We start from the raw sequence: 21468 nt of genomic DNA, 5'->3' as shown, positions 1-21468 counted from the left end.
CTTATATGTGGACGTCAAATAATCAAAAAAGAGGATTCATGACAATCACTTCACACTTCATTGATGCTTCATGGAAATTACAAAGTCGGCTTCTGAGGTAAATTTTTTCTTCTCTCTTAAAATTTGTACTTTTATTTACCATTAATAATATTACTATCGTTGTTAAAATTTATTATATTTCTTTTTTTACTAGGTTTATATATGTACCGTGTCCCCACATACTGATGAGGTCCTTGCAAATTCCCTTGTTGATTGCATCTTGGATTGGAATTTGGATAGTAAGTTATCTACTTTAACTATTGATAATTGCAAAACTAATGATGCTATGATTGAGCTTATTCTAGATAAGCTTCCTCCGAGTTCACTTATTTTAGAAAGTAAATTATTTCACTTGCGGTGTTGTGCCCATATTTTGAATTTGGTTGTGAGGGATGGACTACAATTAATCAGTGGTAGTATTGAAACAATTCGATATAGTGTCGGATTTTGGACAGCAACACCGAAAAGTGATGAAAAATTTATTGAAATGGCTCGACAGTTGAAGGTTCCAAGCACTAAAAAATTGAAACTTGATTGCAAAACACGTTGGAACTCTACATATTTAATGCTTAACACTGCATTGGAATATAAAAACGTGTTTGCTCGTTTGAAACACCGTGAGAGTTTGTATAAAAGAGTTCCCACAGAAGATGATTGGTCAAAAGTGAGAGAGATTTCTTCTAAATTGGAGATTTTTTATGATGTCACAGAGTTGCTTTCGGGGACCAAGTATCCCACTATAAATATTTTCTTCTCAACTATTTGTGATATTAAGTTGGCAATTGATTATTGGCTTCTTTTGGATGATAATGTGGTGAATACAATGGCAACAAATATGAAATTAAAGTTTGAAAAGTTTTGGGAGATGATGAATTGTTTATTGGCAATTGGGAGCATTTTAGATCCGAGGTACAAGATGAAGACAATTCAATTTTATTATTCTCTTGTTTATGGTGATATGTCTTCATTTGAGATTGAAAAAATAAAATAAAAAAAAAGTTGTATGAAATTGTTGAAGAGTACAAGAAGAAATCCAAACAATCTCAGGAAGTGAAAGATTCACGATCTTCATATTTAAGGCCTCTACTTCCTAAACGTGGTAGTTATGCTGATAAATTTGAGATGTTCATGGATTCCAATACTAATACTGAAGTTGAGAAGTCGTAGTTGAATTATTATTTAGAAGAGTCTTTGTTACCAAGAAATACAAGTGACTTTGATATCTTATGTTGGGGGAAGACGAATGATATCAAATATCCCATTTTGCATGATATTGCAAAGGATGTGTTGGCCATTCCTGTGACGACTGTTGCTTCTGAATCAACATTCAATACTAGCGGAAGAGTTTTAAGCGCTCACCGTAATCGACTTCATCCTAAAACTGTGGAAGCTTTGATGTGTGTTCGAGATTGGTTATGGAGTGAAATTCAAGGTATTAAATTGTTTCAAAACAAATTGTTTATGATACTTTATTTATATTTTTAATTTATAATATTTTTTATTTTATATTTGTGTTATTAGGTTTTATAGCTTCGAAGGATCAAAAGTTTGACAACGATTCTGATATAGAGGTAAGTAATAAGTTGATTTTTTTATTGTATTAAAGTGTTTTAAATTTATATATTTTTTCTTTGTGTCTTATTAATTTTTAGGAGCCGGAGTCATGCACTAACAGTAATAATGATTACAGCATGGAGTGATGTGATGTGATATAATGGAGAAGAAAGTAATCTGATGATGCTAACGAGTTTGATCTTTTATATTTATTGGAACTATGGATTTTTTTTTTTTGTTGAAAATATTGAACTATGGATTATTAATGTTATGTAAGTTTTATGTATGTCGTTGAATTTTTGTATCAATACTTTTTAAGTCAAATTAAAAAGTTTTTGTGTCAATTCAATAAATACTTAAAGTTTCATAAATAAAAAAAAAATTCAAGCGGGGACGGGGATGGGGTCGGGGATGAGGATTCCTCGATTTGGTAGAATCGGCCGTCCCAGCCCATTGTCATCCCTACAGTCTTATCCTCAATATTTTTATCTAATCAAAAGCTACTCTTTACATTTTTGTTCACAATACACTATCAAACTTTATTTTTTTACAAATACTCCAATAATATTATTTTTTATATTTTATTAAAAACAAATATTATAATCACTTATTTACTAAACAAATTACCTTAAAATAATTTTAGCTTTTTTCATTATTTTCAAATACTGCTATTTTTTGTGTTGTCTTATTATTTTACAATCATAAATTTAAAAACTTATTTAAACGTATAGTTTTTGCAAACACTCTTTTAATATGATTTAATTAAATAATTTTTTTTTAAAAAAAAAACTATTTCACATTTCTTAATGATAATATACACGATGAATTTCCAGTTTCTTGGAAGAAAATTTAACAAAAATTCGAGCTACTGAAATAGAAAACCGTGATTCTTAATTTACGTGTAGCTTTCAGTTACGATTCTCAATATGACAACGTGCTGCAAGTAAGCCGCTCGGACGTCCACTCCTGCGACGCCACTGCACCGATCGCCGCCTACTCCCCATTCCCATCCGGAGCTCCGGTCATTACTTCTACATCTTCTGATTTGTGGGCCACTGCCAAGCGGGTGCCCAATTGAATTAAGTCCACTGCTCCACGGCCTTCTCCCATTTTTCGTTTTTCTTTGGTTGATAACCATATTCTGTATATAACATTATGCATAAACATAAAGAATAGTTTGAAAAGTAGTGATGCAGCTAAAATAAATGGGTCACGTAGGCTGCGGACGCGAGATCTGACTGGTTAGTAAACTGGTCCACTTGGCACGTAAATGAGCTCACCTGGCTGGCAAACGGATCCACGTAGACAATATACAGTTAATTTGCGGGGCGTCACCTGCGTCACGAACACTCGTTAAGTGGGCGTCGGGAGGGTTCCCGACGTAGACACTCCGATGATCAAGTCAGTAAGCAGTTCCAAGAAAACTCAGAGAACTAAAGAATTTTTATAAAAATGAGAGCATACATTGACTTGTCCGGAAACTCCTCTGTTTATAGATTTTTTAGAGCGTCTAATGGGCTTGGGCTTCTGCAAGCATAATCAATATTTTGGACCTCAATAGTGCTAAACCCAATAGATTTTATTAACCGAACAAATAATTAGTCTTATACCCATCAAGTAGGAAAAAATTATATAATATTTCTAAGCAACTGAGTTTCGAAATGTGAAAGAAGACATACAGTTTCGAAACATGGAAAATTAAATGAAGAAGAAATTACTTTGAATAAATACGCTTCTGAGCTTATAATATATGCATGAATAGCACCTTGACTTGGATCATAGTATCATTGTATCAAAGCCAATTCTCTTTTCTTTCTCTTAAACTTATGAATCAAATATGATTGTCATTAAAAAAAATGTGTTTCATTTCCCAAACTTCAACATTGTTATTACCATACATGATCGGTAACAAGTGATTTGAACATAAAGGGCGTTAATTAAACCGAGAAATATAGGAAAACGCATCTTCCATTCTCGAGTTAGAATCCTAGATGCAGATGGAAAGACGAGACCTTACATAACGAGAAGAACTCGTCAACATAGCCAAGAACAGCTTGCCTGAAGCTCCGCGGAGACCGATCGAATGTAGGCAAGTCATTCTTGGCTAGCAGACTGAAGCTCTTATCTTCATGTGAGGCCCCTCGATCTTCCTGTCATGGAAAATGCTTGTGATTTGGTTTGAATTTATAGGCGAAGTATTGGTATAAATTGGGCCTACTTATCTTAGCCAAAATACCTCATCTATGACTTAATGTCACAAGCCATGCAAGCATATATTCTTTTGAATGCTCTTTATATGGAATTTTGTGGAGATGGAATGTCAACGATAAACTTCTCAATTATTGGACCATATCTATCTAGTGGCATATCGTCAATTCCTCGTAAAATGAAGTGTGTGGTGTTGCACAATATATCGAACGATAAAGTACAGTAAATTTACGTAAAAACCAGTGAACTAAATGGTGAAGAAAAACAGTAGAGAAAAACTTAAAATGAACCAAACCGAAGTATGTACGAAGTACAGTGTCCTTAAAAGAGAATTCGTCCCCTCCTGTACGTGCTTCGAGGATCGTCTTGGACGTCTGTTTCTCAGGATACAACGGAACAACCAGCAGTGACTTAGCACGAGACACTACTACGACGAACTGAAAACGTACATTTACTTTATCACCGAAATTTAATGGAGGCCAAATGGAAAGCTAACAATATGAAATGCAAGAGAATGCTTGAAAGAGATCTTAAGTGTAAAAACCATTTTTATGCATATGGAATGAGGAAATGAACACACTATTTATAAGCCCCAAAATTCATACCAAGAGTTATGCAAGATTAAATAACTTAATTAATGTTGCCATCAACTCAAGAATATGAAGAGCCAAAAGTTTTCAATTAACTCAATAATGTGGAAAGTCAAAAGACATTTATATATATACATATATGTATATGAATATTTTATTTACCATTGTACACGATCAAATGGTTTAATTTTATTGGACCATATCTTGTACTTGTGGAAAATGAAGTTGTACACATTTATGTGAAATCATAGCGGTAATTAAAATTTTGATCCCTACTGTTTTGGCAGAAATAGTCCGAAAGTTATGAAAATGGAACACTTTTAAATTATTATTATAATTAAGGATTATGAAATTTAAGCATTTATAGTCTTCTGATGTCAGATGTACGTTGTGAATTTCCACTATAGATTAATACATGTAAACCAACTCATTATATTTTATATAAAAGTATGTCTCTTGTGAGATGTTCTCACGAATCTTTATCTGTGAGACGAGTCAATCCTACCGATATTCACAATAAAAAGTAATGCTCTTAACATGAAAAGTAATGATTTTTCATGGATGGCCCAAATAAGATATCTGTCTCACAAAATACAATCTGTGAGACCGTCTCACACAAGTTTTTGCTTTTATTATAAATTTAATTTAATATAATATTAATGTGTAACATTAGAACTTATTTTGACCATTTTTATAATGATTTCATACTTGTTGTCGATCTAGAAATTTTAAATACTTCACTTTGAGTGATATATAATCAAGTGTTTAATAAGATTATTTTAATAAAACAAAATTTATGATATAAAAATATTTATTTTCATTTATAACGTGACTTTTGAAATGTTTAGTCTTTTTTCCCCAAACACCAAATTTTTTTTTGTTTTAATCCAATCTCTTCTGCCTTGTGGAGTAAATTAATCCATTTTATTCACTCACTTCCACATAAAATTCAAAGGTATCCTCTATACCTTTTTAAATTTCTTAAATCTCCTCCTTTTGGCCAGATTTCTAAATAACAAATTAACTTTTATGTTATTTTAAAAATTGTCCTTCCATTTTGTGTTTATTAGTTGTTGATATTTTTTAATATTAAATTATTCCTATAAAATAAACATCCATATCCAAAAAGCTAGCTACAATAATTAATTATAAAATCTAAAAACAACCATTTACTACATTATTGCCAAAGTTTAAAAGCCTTCGATCTAACTCATCCGACGAGGTGTCAACACGAGCACGACACGTTTCGTGACTTCCAAAATTCGTATAAAAAGGTAATCTGAATTTAATTTCAGTTGAGCATCCTCAAAAGGCTATCGACGCACAAATGTATAATCTGAAATCTTTAAAAATATTTTGGTGATAGAATATAAGAATTATAAATAATGTTTAAATAAACGCATTGACTAGATATAAATAAGTATCTTAATTTGAAATATTAGTATATACTATCCATTTTGGCCATTATGTCGAGCGTAGACACTCTTGAACTGTTTAGAAGTACGTGAATACTAAGATATCCAATGAATATACATTCATATTTACGGTATAATTACTTGTCGTATGATGTATGGATTACTCTCATACATATATTTGCATCAGGATTATTAAGAAATTATATGTTTTGGTGATGTATTCTACGTAAGTGATTCACATCAGTAGCACTAAAAATCAGCATTACAAGTAAATTCAGTTACCACTAAGTTCAGAAGAATGAACAAACATTCACTTATTAATCATACTCTACTAGCTATTGTCAACGATCATATATGAGCTTAGACTTATTTTCTTAATAACTTAAGAATGAATTCAACAAATCAACTATTAAGATAATGTTCAGTATATCAGGAGGATATTTTCTAATCGATTGATAGTGTATGTCATAATAATTAATGCCACATACTAATTTTGGAACAAAACAAATGATACGTAATGATATGAATCTGGCTGGGCATGACGTGCTAATGGTTGGAAGAAGATGTCACGTGACATCTTCTACGATTTCAGTTATGATTATAGAATGAATGATTTATTGTCGTTCAATTTTGAACATTGGATTTTACCTATAAATAGGCCATCTCGGAATTCAACAAATATTCTCAACACACTTACATTATCTATCATCTACTATTGATTCAAAAATTTGCTCAATTCCTATAAAAGCACAATTTAAAGTTTTATCAGATCTTTTCAGAGATCACAATATGCTAATACATACTCATTGTTATCTTTGTATTCATTTGATTATTTGACTGAGTTATTATAACTGACAGAAAGAATATTTCTGTTCAAAAGTTTGTTAATTTTTTGAAGAAGTTGATACTAAGAGTTTTAGAAGACAATGTTTAAGCACCGTTGAAGTCGGAGTTGATGTGTGATAGTACCTTATAATTGACAAATCATTTAATTAGAAACAAAATTATTGTCTCATTATACATAATTGTGGTATAATATTATCAACTAAAGAATATTGACATAAAAATGAAGTGGTTTACATTGAAATAAAGTTGAATTAGCCAAATTATGATGTAAGTCTTCACTGACTAGGTAACAAGTAGTCAAATTTGGCCAAAGAATACCTAATATAGCTAGCTATATGGTACTTGAATTAACTTAATGTGTACTCAATTTAAGAATGATAATACCTCAGTTGTACCAAATTTATGAACACTCAATTTAAGAATGATAATACCTCGGTTGTCTAATTAATGGTAAACATGTAATTGATTATTTTAGGAGCTTATAACATGTAAGAACTTATTTTAAAAATAAGATGTTAAAGTATTTGGATGAACTTACTTGAAACAACTTAAAAATGTTGATGTATTTGGTATCATAAGATCTTTTTATTTTAAAAAGGTGGGTAACCCAAAATTTTTTTAAACAGCCTTATAAGTTGTCAAACATAGGGATGTAAACGAACTGAATCGAGCCGAATATTAGTAAAAATTTAATGCTCGAATTAAGTATATATGAGTTCGAGCTCGATTTGATGCTTGAAAATTTTAAAGTTTATGATTTGAGTTCGGCTCGAAAGGAAATTTGAGTTTAGCTCGAAATCTTCGAACACATTCATGAGCTATTTAAATTATTGTTCGAATAGTAATATTCATGAAAGTTTGAAACATCCTAAAGCTCTAAATGTATTTTGCAAATTGTTGAGAAGAAAGGAAATGATAAGTTATTAAAACAAAGGTTTTAATTATTGGGTTGTTAAGAAATTTCTTAGATATACAAGGTCATTATGGTAAATTTACTAAAAAAAAGCGCATTTATCCACAAATTAAGGCCCAACTCGTCTTCGTTAAGTACTAATCGTCGACCTCCATTGCGGCGGCTAGGGTTCACCGGCATTCTCTCTCGGCTCTGGTTCTGTTCAGCGCCTCTCCTTCTCGGTCACTAAAGTCTGAACCTGTGAGGGAAGCAGAGTAGCCAGACGTTTCGCGACACACTGCCAGTACTCCTTTCGGCTCTACTCAATAGGGTTTCAACTCTTTCTCAACATTCTATCGCTTTTGTTTTATTGTGTTTTCCTTTTGAATGTATTTCTGTGTTTGTCGACAATTAGGAGAAAGTTATTTCCGTGTTATGTTCAGATTTCAGGTGGTTAGTCTTTGTTTTGGTTGATCATCTTTTTTTTTTCCTCCCTATTTTTTAGTTTCTAAGTTGTGGGTGATTTTTGCTGAACGTGTGAATGTGGCATTTGGCTTGTTTTGTGTGAAGTCTGTATTGGTTTCTATGGTTGATTGCATAGGCAAAAAAAGCAAGGATTTGCGCCTTCAACGCATCTTACATGTAGGCGCACTACCCATGATAGAATCAAGAGCTCAAATTTAGCCATATATACATGGGTCCACTAATTTTTTTAAAATCACATATGTGTGTGAATCTTGTCCATCCAAACTATGTGGACAGTGTCCCCACATGTAGAATCGAAGCTACCGGTTTCTATAAAGTAGAGTAGGCAAATTGGTTATATCACAAGTTTTAATCATTAAGTTCAAGGTTTCAAATGTGTTAATTGGTTTTCTGCTGCCAACCGGGGTGTGTTTTTTTGGACTCCAGAAGAAGCATGAAGAGAGTTTTTAATTTTTAAAATAGTTTTAATTATACAAAGCAAAACAGTATATAAAATAATAATATACAAAAATAATAAAATAAAAACCTAATGTGTATATATCTCAAATTCTAAAAAACACAAGTTTCAAATTTATAATTATTAATAATTTTCTCATGATATCATGAGATTTATACAGATACTATAAAAAAACGTAATTATACAAAATAAATAAAATAGCTATTAAATAAAAAATATCATATTAAATAAATTTTTTTGTCAAATTAAATAATAATTAATTAAAGTTATGGGTATATAGTGGGCTTACACGAAGTAGTGGTACATTATCTGAACCAATCGTCCAGCTTGTGGATTCTTTCGTGGGTAAATTTGTAATTTATGTTAAATTTTAAGAAGTAGATTGTGAATCCTTCTTAATAAAAAAAAAGAATGTTTTTCAATCAAGTAGGGTTTTTGTTTACACGAGCTTCTTGATTAATTGGGCCCAAAAAAATGAGAGGGTTTAACAATTGTATTACAGAGACCTCCGATTGTTCCTCTAACATTGCTGAATCCTCCTGTGGACTATAACTCCAGAACATCCGCCCCAACTCAAGCCTTGTCGTTGTTTTTTCCCAATCTTCGCCCCTCATATTCACATTCATCTCTTGTCGGGTGCAGTAAAATTCAGATTTTTTTATGGATTTTTCTATAATTGTGCTGTACTCTACGAGATATACAATGAAATTCAGATTTTTTTTGTTTTCTATTTACCAGAATGATAGCAGCAATTTCCTGGGTTCCAAAAGGGGCATCGAAGTCAATCCCTGCTGTGGCTGATCCTCCCTCTAAACAAGAAATTGAAGAGATCGTGAAGAATGATATCTTTAAGATACAGTAAGATTTGTTGTTTTCATCCTATAACTGGTGATTTTTCCATTGAATGGTATTCTCAAAGTTGAAACCAAACGGCAAAGCTGATATTCGAATTGGAGTCGTATTGTCTTACATCTTTGTCGCATATTTTCAATTGAGAAATGTCAAGAGCTTTTCTAGTTTTTCTGCCATAATATTTGTATGTTTTTGTTTCAAACTTTTAATCGGTTGCAGCAATGATAATGGAAGTGATGAAGAAGATCACAATATGGATTACAATGCATCAAAGAAAGATGATGAACTTGTCAACGCTCTAGCTGCAGCTGATGCACTGGGTAAAGCTTCCAACAGCACAAAGATGGAAACTGATGGCTTAACTGATGCATTGAAGGAACTTGATATGGACAATTATGACGAAGAGGATGATGGTAATTTTTGTTTCCCTTGATACCATTCAATCTAACATTGACTTGATTATTGTTAAATGTTTACACCTTAAAAATCCTGAGGAAGATCTGTGATTGGGCGTCGTATTTTTTTATGGATGTTTCAAAATCTTATCTGCTATGAGATGAGGCTGCCTTGTTTAAACAGGTGTCGAGTTGTTTGGTTCGGGCCTTGGGAACTTGTATTATCCAAGTAATGACATGGACCCTTACTTAAAGAATCAGAATGTAAGTTGCTTAACCATGCTCTAGCTTCCTTTAAAGGTCCTTTGTGCTCTTCTTTATTGAAAAATGAATTTCGCCATGGTCTACTTTTTTCACTTGTTCTCTGAGCTTTTTACTTATCTATCCTTGCACTATTTTTGCACTTTCAGGATGATGACTCCGAAGAGGAAGAGGATATGACTATAAATCCCGAGGATGCAGTCATTATTTGTGCTCGTAATGAGGATGATGTCAGCCATCTTGAGGCATGTGACTGAAGTAAATTTTAAAGACAACAAATGCTTCAAATTCTGTTCAATTGTGGCCTCACATTAACTGGTGAAATTCTCATCCCAGGTTTGGATTATTGAAGATCCCACTGCAGGGGATGCCAACATGTATGTACACCATGATATTGTTATCCCAGCTTTTCCACTTTGCACAGCCTGGCTTGATTGTCCTGTCAAAGGTGGAGAAAAAGGTAAAGATGCCACATTCTGATGTTGACTTCTAATATCGGTGTTTCCTCACTGGTTTTAGCCTTTATCATTCTTTGTAGAGTTCTGAAATTATTGATCTTTCTATACCTCGTTTTTGTTTCCTTTTCCTTCTTAATTTGATCCTGTGAGAATGATACGTGTGGGGACTAATTGTTCTCCGTCATATGTTACTAGTTTGTCATTGTTAGTGTGATTCTCAAAGTGAATGTGATATTTGAGCTATTTTTGCAATTGAACAAAGATAATAACTTATTGCTTTGGATGCCACCACTGTGTGTCTGTGTCCTTTTAGAGTAAGGATGCTCTTTCGAGGAATAGTTACAGTGTGTACTTTCTTATATGGTATATGTTCACAATCCACATTAATTGAAACTCAGTTGTACTAATAATGAGGATTTTTTAATGACTGCCTGCATCCATACATGAATTTGCCACTCTGATATGGGATGAAAATTTAGGTGAGAGTTGGAAAAGTGAAAATATTTGGATATGTTTGTATATTTTGCTCTTAAAAGAAATGTTTGTGAGTTAACCATGTAACACCAAAGGTATGTTTGGAGAGAAATTTGTCATTTCGGGATACAGAAATTATTTAGGGATGTCCCATAAATAAAAATGGTAGAGCGAGTAATACCTTTTGGTTGGGACATGTCAACTGCAGCTTGTATGTGCAGTAGGGTAGATGTATTTAACATGGTTCACATTCAATGACACTATTATTTTTGTTAGTTGTGAAATTTGTAGACTATAAAGTATAGATCATTGTCTCTCATTCGATATTTTATTGTTGTATGGTATTTGTGGAATGAGTATAGATTATGTACTGAATGATGGTGGTGAAATTGCAATATTTGTAAATAATCATACAAAAATGTTGTGTATATATAGACTGTAAACTGTAGATAACTTTCCCTCCTTCGATGATTTTATCGTTGCATGGTATTTCTGGAATGAGTATAGAGTATGGATGGAATGATGGTGGTGAAATTGCAGAGTTTGTAAATAAATTATCATGCAGATGTGTTAGTGTTAGGGATCTTTAACCTTATTTTCTTTAGCAAAGTTCTTCAAGTTAGTTTCTCTTAAACTTTACTAATATGTATTTTCCACGGGAGAAAGAACTTCAAAGGTGGTGCCTTTTTACCTAGCTCTCTTTGGATGTGAACTTTTCTTGATTCTATATTGTTAATTGTTTTCAATTTTCATCAATTTATGCTTCCTGATAGGCAACTTCATTGCTGTTGGATCAATGGAACCAGCCATTGAGATATGGGACCTTGACATTGTATGTAGTTTTTTGTCATTTTGTTCTTATATCATTGATTCTTGAGTAGATGGACAGATTTAATGGATCTCTCCATTCTTTTATGCTTTTAGATGGATGAAGTTCAGCCATGTGCTGTATTGGGCGGTATTATTGAAAAGAAAAAGGCAAAGAAGGTTTGTGTTTTAGTTATATGTGAATGCATGCTCAAAATCCCTGATAATTGTATGTTCTGCTGTTTCCCGTGTGGTGCTAGTAGATCATTACTATTAGGTTTTACTTTATATCCGTGACCATTGCATCCAGAGAAATTTTTTTGGGTCAATATCCTTTGACTATCCGATTTTAAAAATGAGTGTGTACCTTGCGGTTGGCAATTTTGATGCGAAAGAGAAAATTATTCCAAACTCCAGAGTATATTATGGATGGGAGCAGTTCTACGCTTGCAGTTGTCTCCAGAACATGATAATTATATGTTTCCGTTATTGAACAAGTAAATCAAACAGAACTATTCAATCGATATTCTTCATAAAATATACTCTCTTTCTTGATGGGCAGAAATCTGTTAAATATAAAGCTGGCAGTCATACTGATGCAGTTCTTGGACTTGCTTGGAACAAGGAGTACAGGTATTTGGAGATTCTGATGATCTTTTAAGTGTTCAGAATTTGGGATAAAATTCTAATGTTCTGTATCGCTCAAATTATGTATACATCCAGGAACATTCTTGCAAGTGCAAGTGCGGACAAGTTGGTTAAGATTTGGGATGTGGCAACTGAAAAATGTGATATAACCATGGACCACCATGCAGATAAGGCAAGGCTTAACCTGCATCCATCGTGTTCTTAACATAAGAAATTCACCCCCTGCTCTTTATTTTCTCAATATTTTCCATCAGTTTTGCTCATAGTTGTTACAGGTGTGCACGACCCATGCACCTCAGAAACTGTCGGGCGCAATCCTTGCAAGAGGCACAAGCCTTTTGCAGGGTGCACATCGCCCATAAGGCATGATTATGCGAGCTTAAGGAAAATGGAACACAAATGCTCGTTTATGCTTAGAGAAAAAAGAAAACCCATGGCCAACACTTAAGTCAGGCCCAAGAACACAGCCCACCATAGAGCCCAAATGTTAGTTTTTGCTTAAAGAAAAAAGGAAACCCATGGCCAACACGCTTAAATCAGGCCAAATAACACAAATCCCACAACTTTTGAATTGATTAATTAACCCTGCAATCCTTGATTTTTCCGATAATAAGAATAAGCGTAAGCGCTGACATTATAGTGTAATTCATTCCATATATATGCGTTCTAAAAGATCATATCTGATGCCCCTTACTTCAATGTAGTGCGCAGATGCGCTTTATGCCTATGGCTCCATGAAACCTGTGAAGCTTGGCATGTGTTGCACCTTAAATAACTACGGTTTTGCTGAGTAACTTCAAAGTCAACTCATACGAACTTATAATCAAATTGTACATGCAAGTATGCAAAGTTTTTTTGTGTTTCATTTAGAAATGAGAATCCACATAATGTCGGAAATGAGAATCCACATAATGTCGGATGAGCTTACGGTTCAAAATCTATTTGAATTGATAACAGAAGTGTTTGACAGAAAAATCGTGGATCTAAGCTAATGTCCTAATATTTTCCAAAATTCACTCTTTTAATGATGTGATTTTGTTTTATCCAGGTCCAGGCAGTTGCATGGAATCATTTTTCCCCACAAGTTCTTCTCAGCGGTTCATTTGACCATTCTGTAGTTATGGTATATTTCACGAATTCTTGCACAATCTTTATGCACTTTTTTGTTCGTCGGTATGCAGTTGTAATTAGTTCAGCACTGTTGTTTGATCAACAATATTTTAAATCTCAGAAAGACGGCAGGGTACCTTCTCATGGTGGATTTAAGTGGCCAGTTGTGGCTGATGTTGAGAGCTTGGCATGGGATCCACACACTGAGCATTCATTTGTGGTTTGTTCTCCATCCTCGCTCAACTCCAACCAATTTATTGCTTAACACCCACATCCTAAAATCCATTTCTGCGATTGCAAGTTTTTCAAAATGCCCACTTTTTTTAATTATCTTGGATAAATTATCAACCAATGCCTGTATTTTGATTGTTCTCTCAGGTGAGTCTTGAAAATGGCATGGTAATTTGTTTTGATGTCCGTGCTGCTAGCTCTGAATTATCCTCAGAGCCTAAGCCAACCTTCACTCTCCATGCACATGAAAAGGCAGTTTGTGCAATTTCCTATAACACTGCAGTCCCAAATGTAATTCAATTTCCTCCCTTGTCATTTAAACATTGCACATTTTTCCTGTACTAACATTAGGACAAATAATTTTGCAGCTTCTTGCTACTGGTTCCATGGACAAGATGGTAAACATCTTTTCTCTTTGTTTTCTTTTAATTATTGTTCGCCTCCACCATACTCATAATTTTTTGTACCAATACTTTGATCAGGTTAAACTATGGGACTTGTCAAAGCAGCCATCATGTATCGCTTCCAAAAATCCCAAAGCTGTAAGTTACATTTTCGTATTCTGGTGGACTTTTCTTTCAGACAACGACTGCTACAAATTTGATTTATGATTTGTTTTTGTATTTTTTTAAAATAAGTTGATGCTAGCTTAAGTTGTTTGTGAGAAGCTGCTTCCCTTGGTCGTTTTCTCCATCTAGTAAATTGATGACGTTTGACTTATAGTTCAAACTTACATTATTGATTATTTTTTGTTGACGTACACGAAGTAACTCTTATGCTCGAATTGTATTTAGGGAGCTGTGTTTTCCATTTCCTTCTCGGATGATTGTCCCTTTTCACTGGCAATAGGAGGCTCGAAGGGAAAATTGCAGGTGAGCAAGAATCATGTTTCTCTGTTCTTTCTTTTACCTGATATATGTTGAACTTTGTTTTATGAAAGAGCTGGTGTTGGAATTTTTGTGCTCTTTTCATCTTATAAAAAGCAGTTGAAGACTTGTGCCATCTTTATTCATCATTTTACAGACGTGGGATCTGTTATCTGATACTGCGGTTGCTGGAAGATACGGAAAGTATGCCAACCAGCACAAATATCCACCTTCCTGATCATGGAAAGCAAAAATGAACATTTTGTCATCTGGTGTATATATTGAAATAGTAAGTTGAAATAGGCTTATTTATTAATTTATCTGTTTATTTTGCTAATGTGATCAAATTCCTGATGATACCAAACCGTGATTCCTGATATTTGGTTTCCTTCGCTAGGAATGAGAGGCAAAGTCCACAGCCCGATTTTGTTGGCGTGAACCATTCTACGGTTACCCTCTGAGAGCTACTTTTACTGAGAAAGATTCTGTAGCTTTAAGCCTTTAAGTCATAAATGTCACTGCATTTTAAATTATGCTCACCCTTGAATGCTACCTGGCTCTTGTTATGGCGAGACTCGTTGAAAGTCGCAGTCGTTAATTTATCACTTATGGAGATCGTACAGCAAACGACCTATCAGTTTTTTTTAGAATGTGTTATAGTGAAGTACTGGAGAGAGTTGTGATTTGTGAGCGAAGATCCCTATGAAAGTGCAACAATAATTCCATTTTTGCTTCTTTAGTTGGTGAGAATTTTTGTTTTGAATGTTAAACCTCCCTTCCATTTTGAAATTTACTTATACTTTCAATTCGTGTTCATGTGTGCAAATAAATACTATATATTAAATTAACGTGAAATTTATTTTAAGATCAAATGTCGTTCATTGATATAAATGGAACCTGGAGCTGAATATTGGGAGCCAAAAATCTTGACTCGAAAATTATGGTTATGGACGATGCTAGTCTCTTTGAACTGAAATACATGTGTAATAATTTTTAAAATGTTTCACCTATTTTATGTTTATCTAAAACAAGTCACGTTTAAGTTTTGAACAGATACGTTTTTATATTGGATAAATATTGTTATACGATGTTTGTTATACGGTATATTAAATTTGTATATCTTCGTGTGACAGCCCAAATATCCCTTTACCATTTCTCCTTCTCGTATGTTTTCTTTTCTAAACAAATTTAAATTATAATCGTAGATTTAAAAAATCCCTCGTACGATTTGATTAAAAATCATTTAATTTTTATGTTATTAAACAATTTTAAACGTTTTTCCACAGTATATGATAATTTTGCACCATCCTAATATCTTTTTCTCCTCAAGTTTCTCCCGATACGAACTAGTAAACAACATCAATATTTTTCAGGTGTTTCACTCTTAGTTTTTAAAATTTATATCGCAAGATAATAGAGGAAAAGAAATCAACTTCCATTCATTTTTTTTTAGTCATGTTCGTGTAGAAATGATTTTGATTGCATGTAGAATATTTTCGTTTTATTTCGTAGATTTTCAGTTCATGTATGCTAATTTTTAATTCAAATCGATTCAGATTCAGCTCATGTATTATGTAGACAACAATCATCAGCTGACTTTCAGAAGAACAAAGTCGACAATCTACTGAAATAACCAATCTGATGCCCTCATTCTTGACGTAGAAGACGTTGTTTAACTTCGGCACTGTCTAATTTCGGACCGGTTTTCCCTCATTGAACCGGCCAAAGACTTCGCTAATTTCTTGGATATGACTTCGATGATAATGCGAAGTAAAATAGTACCCTATTACTTCACGTGCGTCTACTTCGACAATTATCTACCTATGACTTCATTGAATATGCGAAGTAAATAAAAGAAATTCTACTAGTGCTAGGTCATAAATATCAACTTGATAGACATTTACAAATTTTAGTGTTAAAGTAAAAGACTTATTATCTGTAGGTTGATACATAACAAAGAACCTGAATTATCAAGGAACTATATGTCATGGAATAAAGAAATGAATAGTCATATCGCTAGAGTTTTAACCGATGAAATGGCTCAAGGAAACAAATGTGATGGAAATACTTGGAAAACCCAAGCTTTGCAAGCGGATGCGACGTATAATTTAAATTCCAAAATTCATGTTAAGTTGACAAAAGAGAATATAAAAAATAGACTAAGACTTTGAAGAAATATTACAGATGTTAAAAACAAACGGATTTCAGACTCGTTGGATTCAATGTCCAATAAAAGGAAGAAAGCCAAAAAAAAAAAAAGGATTTGGTTGAGGTTGTTACATGATCGTCGCATCTTTTCACGGGTTCGTGGTAAGCAAAAAAGAAATAAGAAAGACCAAATGTATTGAATTACATGAGGTTGTCTCTAGCATAATTGGACTTATGGATACCGAAAGATTTAAGGTAATCCAAAAATTAATGAACAATGATTAAAAGCACTTCCAGATGATGAGAAAAGAAAATGAGTGCATTTTCTCATTAACTCATTAATATTCTAAAATGTTTTTTCACAAACTAACAAGTCAATTCTCGGATGTTTCTTTATTGATTGATGTTGGCAAAAACTTGTGTGAGACGATCTCACTGGTCATATTTTGTGAGACGGATCACTTATTTGGGTCATCCATGAAAAAGAATTACTTTTTATTGTGAATATCGGTAGGGTTAACATGTCTCACAGATAAAGATTCGTGATACCGTGTCACAAAAGACCTACTCATTAATGTTTAGGTGGAACAACTCATGACTATTTTAGAATTTGGGTTTGATCTTTTTAGCTTATGAGGTTGAATAATATAATATTTTTTTTATATAATTGCTTTGTAGAGAAAATATTAATATTTTGGTGGATATTTATTTATATAAATTTTTTGTCTATGTAAATAAATAAACATCAACTTTATTTTATTAATATTTGTTGAATATCGAAAATGTGTTACTAGAATTTTTTTTATTGACGTGTATTAATAGAATTTTGATTTTATTATAGAGTCATTGCACGAAAAATATTTCTTATGTTAATCTTCGATAAATTTGATGGCTTTACATAGAAAAATAATTATTTGATAATTTAATAGGAGTTGATATCTTTATCATATGTAATTTTATATTATAACATATATATAAATATTTTGTTGAATATTTATTTATATAAATTTTAGTATTTTATGTAATTAAAATAATATTTAAAATTATTTCATTTTAAATTGAACACGGTTATTTTGTAATCATAATACTTGTTTAATTTCAAAATATATATGAATGATACTATAGTGAACTTTTTATGATTTTAAATTTTAAATTTTTTTTTATTAAAACAACATGTTTCCAAATTAATAGATTTAAAATCCACTTTGAAATTTTATGTTCATCCAAATAAAAAATTTCATAAATAGATGATTTCAGATTAATTTAGTTCAAACTCTCTCTCAAATCTAAAGACAAAAACTTGTGTGAGACGGTCTAAAGGGTCGTATTTTGTGAGACAGATATCTTATTTGGGTTATCAATGAAAAACATTACTTTTTATGCCAAGAGTATTACTTTTTATTGCGAATATCGGTATGGTTGATCTGTCTCACAAATAAAGATTCGTGAGACTTTATCACAAGAGACCTACTCAATCTAAATCTCTTCATACAAGAACTAAGAGAATTTCAAATTCATATATCAAGTCAATTGTAACCATTTGACTCAAATATAGGATAAAAAATTTGAAATCTTTTTTGTGGTCTAATACATTTTTATTTTTGCTTTAATTTCAAATATACTTTCAATCTAGTTAGTTGGATTCTCACAAACCCAAAGAACTCCGATTTTCATTTATTTATTTATATGTGTGCAACTGATCTCCCTGGTAGCTTTGTTTATGTTACTCATCGAGATAGTGTCATTATCCACTCACCACATGACATGTATGCTGAGTGGATAAATCATGATCATTCATTCAACCATGATATATGGATGAGATGTCATAATTTATCACTCAGTACATGTATAATTTGTTATATGGATGAAGACATTACCCATATGGATAGCATCTACCAAGCCCCACTGATTTAGAAACAATCTCCTAGTGAAATGGGAAAAAAAAAGAGCAAATGATCAATAAATATTCATCTCAATAGTTAAATGTGTATTAAATATTCTTTTCTACCATCTCTAAATAGCCAAAAAAATGTTTCTGCATTCCTGTGCCTATATTTGTTTTTCAGATGAAATTCAGTACAAAACGTTAAAAATCTGGAACAAATATATGCTATTTTAGAACTAAATATTTTAGATCTTATATGATTTTTTTAGTACCCAAACATGTATAATAAATTTTGAAATTAATCACGCTTCTTTTTTGGATGAAAATTCGGTACAAAATATTGAAAAACTAATATTAATATATGATATTTGAATACTAAATGTTTCAAATCTGACACTAATATATGATTATTGAGTATTCAAACATGTATAACAAATGATATTTGAGCACACAAATAAGTATAGTAAGTATTGATATTAATATAGTTGTTACCATTTTATACTCAAAATTTTATCTTTTATATCAAATTAAACCAATTTGTTATGCAATATCATATATATATATGGCAAAAACTTGTGTGAGACGGTCTCACGGGTCGTATTTGTGAGACGGATCTCTTATTTGGGTCATTCATGAAAAAGTATTAATTTTTTTGCTAAGAGTATTACTTTTTATTGTTAATATTGGTAGGGTTGACCCGTCTCACAGATTAAGATCCGTGAGATGGTCTCACATGAGACCCACTCTATATATATATATACGTTTCAGATTTTCAATGTTTTGTACCGAATTTCATCGGATTCAAAAATATCATATAGTTTTTTATAATGCGAAAAGACCAGTTCGCCCTCAAACACATGCCACGTGGCCAAAGGTGGTTGAGTTATTAAGGATAAGGGGCTATCTATCGGATCCAAGCTGTGTGGTTCACTGTAGTCTCTTTGACGCACAGATATTAGACAGCCACTCACTACCGGTAATAGCACCTTCTTCATTTTTCCCAATACAAACTCGGACTCGGGCTTTGAAGGAAAATGGCTGCCATCTCTACTTTCGCCTCCACCTCGCCAATTGCACGCGCCGCCCCGGCACAGAGAAGGTTCGCCGTGCGGCCCTCCGCCATCATCGGTAAATAATACCCACGTCTTTATCTGTGTACAACTCATGTTCTTACTGCCGAATACTAATCCAAATGGGCATTTGATTTTGAACCTCAGGGCTACCATCGATGTCAAATATTAACACGGGGAAAGTGAGGTGTACCATGGAAGGAGAAAGGGGTACAGAGGAGAGTGAATCGAAGTTGGGTGTGGCGGCTTCTTCGTTTATGGCGTCGGCCTGTGCGGCAGCCATGTCTAGCCCCGCCGCGCTGGCGCTGGTGGACGAGAGGTTGAGCACGGAAGGAACCGGGCTGCCATTTGGGCTGAGCAACAACCTCTTGGTGTGGATTCTTGCGGGTGTGTTCGCTCTGATTTGGGCACTTTACTTTGTGTACACCACTTCCCTTGATGAGGATGAGGAGTCTGGCTTGTCCCTCTAATTCTAACCCATCATTTCTCTGCATTTTACTTTCTTCTTAGTTATTATATGATATTGTGTAAAACAATGTTGATAATGTGATCATTTTGGCTTGACAATCGAACTTTTTTTTTTTTTTGTGCTTACATGTATCGACTACTCGTTTGAAGTTCTTTCAACATTCGATGAACTTGTTTCGAATTTAATTCAGAATCATCGTACTTAATATTCGTTCATTAAACTTCGTTCTTCGGTTCGAATTTTTCCAATCAAACACGTTTGATTAATTTGCTTAATTTTCATTCATTAAGCATCAAAATTATCAACAGCGTATAAATACAACTGAGGAATTTATTAGCAACTTGGAACAAGAAGAACAAAGAGTAATCAAAAACTCGAAATTTAAATTGGGACTCCAAGCAAATTTCTGAAAACAACTCAAAAGAAAAACCCGACACTAATATAACACATAACCGCGAGATGAGTTGGATCACGAACACAAATATTCAGAATGGCAACTTAGAATCAATCAAGTCCTAAAATGCAGGAATATGACAAGTGATTAAATATTCTTCATGGCACGAACAATTTAATAAGACAGCCAGAAAAATTAATCGACGTGAAAATCTTGGTAAACCACTCGGAAACAGGACTCCGACACTACGAAGCCATAATCTATATTATGTAGAAACAACCTAAGTAAAGTGGAAAACGAAGAAAAATATACAGAATATGGTTTAGAATTCAACAGCGTTAATCCGCGAAACTCGGACACGACAAGTTCATTAATCAACGGTAGAGAGAAATTGTAACGCCCGGAAACCCTAACACATTAATCACATGCATGCATGAAAATTTATTTGAAATTTATCTAAATGAGTTGTCTAGAAGCATTTTTAAGTATCTTTATGATTTAATGATTATTTAATCAAACGTTATGAATGTGAACTTCTTATAGTCGAATACGCGATGCACGGCAGAAGGCGAGAGAACTGGGGATGATTTTGATGAAGTTTCTACTTTTAGAAAGTTATAAATAGAAACTCTATATTTAGTAAGTTCAAAATAGGAAAGCGACAAATCTATTTATAGTAAAAGACGAACTTAATCGGTAGCGAACTTTTGTTAAAAAAATTAGTAGTTTCGGACGTGCAATATTAGAAACGAGTAGCACCCAATATTTTAAATATTGTTGGGACTTTTAATGGACAAATTAAGTATTTAATTAATTCTTTATTGGGTCTAGATTAACAAGGATTTAATTAATTAATTATGGCTCATTATGTAAACTTAAGCCTACTTAACAACTTAATGGTTTAATTAAATAA

At 32.9% G+C, this 21468-nt stretch overlaps 2 protein-coding genes and 1 long non-coding RNA gene across 6 annotated transcripts; all 3 read left to right on the top strand.

The window, feature by feature from the left end:
* The first annotated feature begins 43 nt into the window (after positions 1 to 43).
* On the top strand, positions 44 to 1964 carry LOC140957862 (uncharacterized). Its single transcript, XR_012171707.1, has 3 exons — positions 44 to 1471; positions 1561 to 1610; positions 1692 to 1964. It is a non-coding gene; the product is annotated as an uncharacterized lncRNA (long non-coding RNA).
* Positions 1965 to 7672: 5708 nt separating this feature from the next.
* On the top strand, positions 7673 to 15328 carry LOC140957306 (uncharacterized). Of its 4 annotated transcripts, none has more exons than XM_073414503.1 (17): positions 7673 to 7875; positions 9226 to 9345; positions 9559 to 9752; positions 9919 to 9998; positions 10145 to 10240; positions 10332 to 10455; positions 11701 to 11759; positions 11852 to 11914; positions 12297 to 12367; positions 12458 to 12554; positions 13431 to 13505; positions 13614 to 13712; positions 13871 to 14014; positions 14092 to 14121; positions 14206 to 14265; positions 14518 to 14595; positions 14747 to 14982. In XM_073414503.1, the coding sequence occupies exons 2-17, from the start codon at positions 9227 to 9229 to the stop codon at positions 14825 to 14827; spliced, it is 1470 nt and encodes a 489-aa protein (XP_073270604.1). In that variant the 5' UTR covers positions 7673 to 7875; position 9226; the 3' UTR covers positions 14828 to 14982. The 4 variants fall into 4 exon arrangements, 2 of the variants coding, with proteins under 2 accessions (XP_073270604.1, XP_073270605.1); XR_012171607.1 differs by lacking the exon at positions 7673 to 7875 and adding an exon at positions 15009 to 15328 and having other exon boundaries at positions 9190 to 9345; positions 14747 to 14878; XR_012171606.1 differs by lacking the exon at positions 7673 to 7875 and adding an exon at positions 14987 to 15328 and having other exon boundaries at positions 9190 to 9345; positions 14747 to 14878.
* A 4199-nt stretch (positions 15329 to 19527) lies between these two features.
* LOC140957373 (photosystem II reaction center W protein, chloroplastic-like) lies at positions 19528 to 20259 on the top strand. Its single transcript, XM_073414601.1, has 2 exons — positions 19528 to 19750; positions 19840 to 20259. The coding sequence occupies exons 1-2, from the start codon at positions 19657 to 19659 to the stop codon at positions 20160 to 20162; spliced, it is 417 nt and encodes a 138-aa protein (XP_073270702.1). The 5' UTR covers positions 19528 to 19656; the 3' UTR covers positions 20163 to 20259.
* Positions 20260 to 21468: the final 1209 nt, after the last annotated feature.

This window comes from Primulina huaijiensis, chromosome 14 (genome assembly GCF_012295235.1).
Source record: "Primulina huaijiensis isolate GDHJ02 chromosome 14, ASM1229523v2, whole genome shotgun sequence".
NCBI lineage: Eukaryota > Viridiplantae > Streptophyta > Magnoliopsida > Lamiales > Gesneriaceae > Primulina > Primulina huaijiensis.
Note: the sequence above shows the minus strand (reverse complement) of the source record. Positions and strands in the feature narration are given on the sequence as shown.